Below are 660 nucleotides of genomic sequence, written 5' to 3'. Positions count from 1 at the left end.
CATCGCCTCAGCCGCAGCGTTCGCCTCTTCCTTGGTGAGCGGCTGGCGCTCCAGGGTTGCATGCAACTTGCTCTTTTGCACATCCAATAAGTATTTGAGCTTTTGGTTGAACAGCTTCGCTCGTTCGTACGCAGCGGAAACACCATCGTAGTCCTGCGCAGTCTCGAGAGCTTGCACATCCTCATGTTGCTGAGCAAACATCTCTCTGATGGATTGCATATCTATGTCCGTTATTCCAGAAGGTGACAGCCCCACAGGTGCTTGACGGCTCCTTGACAATAGTAAATTTAGTTCCTGAATAAAATTTGCATCCACCTCCAGCGGTATCCGGTCGAGCTGAAGCATCCCCTTCATCCATACCTTTTGGAACACTAGAATATCTTCTTTCAGTGCTTTGTCCAGCGCAGCCAAGCGGTCCAACGTTTTCTTCCTGAAGTTCATGGCAGCAATGGCTGAGTAAATATCCACGAAAGCATGTGGTTTGTACTCGTCTACGAATTGTGCTGACCTCAAGATCAAAATCTGGTCCTCATTCTCCTGTTTCAGAGTTATAGAGGCATTTGCCAGGAAACCCAGAGTACCTATAGACGCCTTAACCGGTTCGCTAGCCCAGCATTTCTCCAGGGGCTTCCGGAAGCGCTCGACATTCGTAAAAAAAAT

General features: G+C 48.8%; 1 protein-coding gene across 1 annotated transcript in view; it reads right to left on the bottom strand.

The window, feature by feature from the left end:
- The window catches only part of EMH_0003940 (uncharacterized protein), a gene marked incomplete at both ends in the record, with an annotated part of 7485 nt that overhangs the window by 3118 nt on the left and 3707 nt on the right, over positions 1 to 660 (bottom strand). The window contains 2 exons of the mRNA XM_013496561.1: positions 131 to 430; positions 509 to 627. Coding sequence (XP_013352015.1) covers positions 131 to 430; positions 509 to 627 — 419 coding nt within the window. The remainder of the gene's footprint in view (positions 1 to 130; positions 431 to 508; positions 628 to 660) is intronic.

Source organism: Eimeria mitis, genomic scaffold, assembly GCF_000499745.2.
Source record: "Eimeria mitis Houghton genomic scaffold, Emh_scaff217, whole genome shotgun sequence".
NCBI lineage: Eukaryota > Apicomplexa > Conoidasida > Eucoccidiorida > Eimeriidae > Eimeria > Eimeria mitis.
Note: the sequence above shows the minus strand (reverse complement) of the source record. Positions and strands in the feature narration are given on the sequence as shown.